Source organism: Cornus florida, unplaced genomic scaffold, assembly GCF_030987335.1.
Source record: "Cornus florida cultivar Cherokee Brave unplaced genomic scaffold, ASM3098733v1 CherokeeBrave_3.0.0_Hap2_Chr04, whole genome shotgun sequence".
NCBI classification, from domain to species: domain Eukaryota; kingdom Viridiplantae; phylum Streptophyta; class Magnoliopsida; order Cornales; family Cornaceae; genus Cornus; species Cornus florida.
This window is the reverse complement of record NW_026775574.1, coordinates 22580001-22585252: the sequence shown is the minus strand read 5'-3', so window position 1 is coordinate 22585252 and position 5252 is coordinate 22580001. Positions and strand designations below refer to the sequence as shown.

Sequence of the window (5252 nt, the reverse complement as noted above, 5' to 3'; positions counted from 1 at the left end):
AGCCAATAAAATAATAGGCCCAATGGATTCTCACTCATAGCCCAACTTAATATTGGAATCATATTAGATTTGAGACATGTGAATTAGAGATTGAGAAGGATTTGTTGTTTCCTTTTCTTTATCTTTATGTTGCCTATAAATATACATGGTCTATGTATATTTTAGGTGTGATTTTTAGGAAAAGAAAAGGAATATATTTTCTCTCTCTAGAAAATTAGGGTTTATGTTCTCATCTAATGGAGGCTCCCACAAGCCTAATTTTCGAAGGTCATTCATGGAGGCATATGAGTGATTCTTAAAAGCAAAACAATTACCAAGAAGATAGAGATCCAAGGAGAAGGCATCTTGCTAAGGGATTTACAATAAGTGAGAACATTCACTTTAGAGGAAAGTTTTAAAGGTTTACTCAGACCTTTGATGTAAGTATTCAATCTGTTAATATGAATGATACATCATATTTTATTTTTGCATAAAACTTGTCTTTATGTGATGAATCAAGATCTATGAATCAAAATCACTCGAAAAGTTTTTAAAATTAGTACGTTTCCCAACAGTTTGGACAAATTAAAAAAATCCATCTTGTTTGTGCTGGATTGAGCCACATCAGACCATTTTTTTTCTGATAATTGACCAAGCAGTTTGAATTTAAATTTGAATCCGGAATGACTACTGGGCTAGCCGTGGTGGTGGTGGTCAATGGAGGTGTGTGGTGGTGGAGGGATAGGAATGGGGATGGGGTAGGTTTGGGTGAGAGATCTGCTTGAGATGGATTAGGAATATGGTTAGGCTCTCTACCCTCGACAGAAGTAGCATGAGGGATGTGCCTCTCCCAAGGGTGTGCCATTACTGCAACTTGGTCGATGAGTCACACGATCACTTATTCTTTAGCTGCTCCTTCATCAGACCCTTATGGATCCACCTTCAAGACACATGCAAGTTCCGTTCCCCTGCTTCATCGTGGAGTGGATTTGTGAATTGGGCATCGCATCAATGGGCGAGACGTAATTTGCGTATGGCGGTGAACAAACTCATGCTATCCACAACCATCAATAAGATATGGATGGAGCGAAATAATCGAGCCTTCAAGAATCGAAGATGCTCACAAATGGAGTTACTCAGGCGAATCACTGACTTGATCAGACAGAAGCTACTTACTTTGCAGGTACGAGACTCTGTTGATGCAAGACGTCTGATCCTTGAATGGAACCTACCTGTATCGTTCATCAGACCACCACTGGAGCCACCAGATTGTTTCAATTAAGGCTGTTGCCCTAATTTGCCTCTCATCGGAATGAATCAACGCTCAGGCATGGGTAGTCTAGAATGCCATGGAACCTAGACTAGATATGTCTTCGCTGTGGGGATGGGCCCTGTTTAGAACTGGGCTTTGTATTTTGCGTTTTGTTTTGTGTTCCTATGCTCTCGTCTACTATTCGTGGACTGGGTCATGCTGGGGTATTTGTACATTCTATTTTTTAGCAATATAAAACTTCCCAAAAAAAAAAAAAAACTCTCACCTTAGTATATATATAAGGTAACTTTTATACCCCATCGGTTGTGTACAAAAATGTTGTCATTTTATCACTCTATAAATAGAGCATCATTTTTACCCACCTGTTGATGTAGCTGCTTAGAGTTTTACAATACATTAGTAACAAATTGAATCCAATGGCGGCTGCTTATTCAAGAGTTTTGATGATGAGGAAGATTTCTCCACCCAGTCCATGTTTCCTTAAGCTGCCAGCTGGCATCACAGCTCGCAAGCCTCTGTACATTAAGAGAGGTAAATTGTTCTCTGTTTTAATTTTTTTTTTTTTTTTTTTAATTCTTTCTTTGTTTTGTTTTTTGCTTTTTGCTTTTCTTTCTTTTTAAATTCTTTTTAAAATTTTTATTTTTATTTTTCGTTTTCTTTCTTTAGTTCTTTCTTCTTCTTATTTTTTATTTAATTCTATTTTTTCCTTTCAAATACTTTCTTGCCATCTGGGCTTCAATTTGAAGCCAATGTTTCTGATATCCCCAAAGACACAAGTAAAAAGTAAAGTTTGCTTTATATATACATTCTGGTTCAAAGTTCATTAATACCCATATTTTGAGTTAGGTACATTTGTTTTAATTCTGTGTCGAGCTTTCTTTTCATTGTTCTTAGTATGGTATGCTGACGAAATAAGAGGTTCAAATATGTGTAGGAGTGTAGATTGATACCCATATTGGGGTTGATTTTGAGTTTGTATATTCTGTGTGCTCTCTCATGAGCAAAAAATGTATAAAGCTTGCTTTTTTCCTCCTTGTGTCACTTCTTTTCTGGCTTCAGTGTTGATACCCATATTTTGAGTTTGGAACTCTGTGTCTCTTTGTTAGACATGTTATATATGAGTAAAAGTGTGATAAACATTCAATTCTCTGGCTTCTATCTTATATATAACCTGTAGCTTGAATTATGGGTTTGTATAGTCTCTCTGTTGGTTGAATTCTCTGGCTGAGAAAGCCCTCTCCTCCTAAATCAAAGAAAGACACCCAGTGACCACAGGAGATTGAGCTTCACGAGTCCATGTATATATATATATATATATATATATATATATATATGTATATACAATCTTACCTTGAATTATGGGGAGTGTGGATTCAGGTCCAAAGGGAGGAGAATGTGTGAGGAGAAATAGCATAGAATGGGAGAAGTTACAGATATTTCGGGCGAGACTGAGCACTGAAACAGCAAAGTTGGAGTTAGCCCGAGGTCTTGCCGCACTTACCACTGTGGGTCTGGTATTTTTGAGTGTTCGGTATCTGGCACCCGAAGCCATATCTGAGGTTTGTCCCATAATAATTACTAGATACACAATAGTAGTAAATACAAGATTATGAGCTGACTTCACTTGATGTGTTTGCAGTCCTTTCCCGAGGATACAAGCAAGAAGCCGAGTTCTCCGAAGCCTGATGAGTCCCCATGAGGAGGCAGATTTCTTCAGGATGTGCAGTCCCCATTAGGAGGCCTCTAGAGCCTTTTTATTTTATTTTTTTTAATTGAAAAATTCAGATAAAAGACCGTTGAATTGAGAGATGTCAAGGTAGGTTTTTTTTTTTTTTTTAAATGTAAAAAAGTAGGTCATCGCAACTCTGTATTAGACTCAAATCAATGTGGTAACGATATGCACCGTATCCTCACGGTATCTTATTGCGCATCATAATGAAGTGATCTGTGCACATGGGTTGTTGTTGTCAAGATAAGAGTGCATGTTTGGTAGTCTTGTCAACACAAACACTTGAACGTTGAATTCGCCTCACCTCTCAATCCAGGCTAATAACCAAAAAAATAAATAAATAAATAAATAGAGATCTTGTTATTAGAATTATTTAATACTGTGTTTGGGAGTATTAAAGTGGTGACTTTGAACCTAAAAAAATAAAAATAAAAAAAGGTTTAGAGTTTGCAATGAATTTTGTTTTGAACTTATTTTCCTATAATCTCAATTTTAAAGTGTCAATTCTAAAGTGTTAGTTTTTCTTTTGAGCTAATTATCCTTTTTTTTTTTTTTTTTTTTTTTTAGGCCACCCTCCCTTTGCTCCTAGTTAAATTAACAATAGGTCTGTCGTGTCATAGAAGGTGTTAAATTTACAATTCTTCTCAATGAATGTCGCTTACTCTGTTGGGATTAGATTAATAGCAGAAAAGTGTGGACTTGTCAACCGGTTGAATTCGGATCGGATCTGAGAAGCATTTTATCTGTTTTGATAATGCGGATTTTTGTTAGTGAATAATCTCCGATTTGTTAATAAATGGATATCCAATCCTATTCAATAAAAGTGTAATTTTGTAAATTTAAAAAAAAAAAACAAAGGATAAATAAAATATGAAAGGAAAAAAAATTATTTATTATTTGTTAATAAATAAATATTATGACATTATTAATATATATATTAAGAGATTTATTAATATGTAGGTGAGAAATTTATGGTTAATTTTTTTTTTTTTGTTACATTAAATATAAATTTAGAGTATTATATAAACGAATCGAATCAATATAAATTTATATTCAATTTTATATTCAATTTTATATTCAATTTGTTAAGAAATTAAATTGTCAGATTCGAGTCATAATTATAAAATTAAAATTTTTTTTTTCGGGTTCGGTCTAGAGAAGTAAGGTGGCAGTAGTGATGAGATACGGCTACAGTTGGAGGAATGAGAGAGAGATGACCTCATTGAAAGCGGTGCCTTCATTACATTACACAAGAGGAGAGAGAGATGACCTCATTGAAAGCAGTGCCGCCTTCATTACATTACAATATTACAGGACATACGAACTTTTAAAAAGAGAAACTAAATAAAAAATGAAAGAGAGAGAGGAGATGATGCAAAACCGCGTAGAGTATGGAATGAGCTGCTGAGTGTGGCAGTGCTTGCTCACACTGAACTGTATATAATTATCATGTAATTATCACAAGGATTGAAACAACTTCAATTGGATTACCATTTTATTAGTAATTTTTTTATTAATAAAAGCTCATTAATTATACACCGTTTAAGATGTTTAATGCGATTCTAATCTACGGTTAGTCAAATTCCAATAATGTGGTTAGACAAATCATTTTAAAAATACAATGTTTAAATTGTATCTAGGGTAAAGTGCAATAAACCCCCCTCAATTATACCTCAAGTGCAACTAACCCCCCTCAACTATGGTCTTGGTGTAGTCATAGGACAGAGAAAATTTTCTAGTCATCTCCTATCACCGGAAATTAAAAAAGTCTATTTTATCCCTCATAAAAGGGTGCCACATCACAATAAAACGCCACCATTTTACTCAGCAACTTAAATGAAATTAAATTTAATTTCAGTCCAGTGGCAACAACGGGAAAGGTTTATTTGTTGGAGAACCAGATCTGGACGTGCCGAGTACGACCTAAGAGCCATCACCGGAGGTGCCATATTTAATAATAAGGAATCGCTGGAATTGGAGAAAGAGTGATTCAAACTGTTGAAATCATTGGTGGATCTGAGTGTGCTCTATCGCCTGTACCACCAATTCCCAAAATTGGAGCTACCACAACGGAGCCACCGTGGTCGGTGGTGCTTGTGGATTTGCAGGAGACCGATGTCCGACTCGTCCACAGTTTGATGGTCTGCGCCTAGGCGATCCAAAAAGACAAATCTCAAGCTCGCCGACGCGTTGGTAAAGCTTGTTAGTAATGTCGCAAGCCGCTGCGATGAGAAAGCTCGCAAACTACTTCGCTCAAGCCGTAGCTCGGAG

General features: G+C 35.9%; 1 protein-coding gene across 1 annotated transcript; it reads left to right on the top strand.

The window, feature by feature from the left end:
- Nucleotides 1-778: 778 nt before the first annotated feature.
- On the top strand, nt 779-1261 carry LOC132304837 (uncharacterized). The gene has a single exon (XM_059802546.1). The coding sequence runs from the start codon at nt 779-781 to the stop codon at nt 1259-1261; it is 483 nt and encodes a 160-aa protein (XP_059658529.1).
- The last annotated feature ends 3991 nt before the right edge of the window (nt 1262-5252 follow it).

Bases quoted from the DNA above. Each gene is read 5' to 3' on its own strand.
- LOC132304837 (XM_059802546.1), top strand. From the start codon at position 779: ATGGTTAGGCTCTCTACCCTCGACAGAAGTAGCATGAGGGATGTGCCT.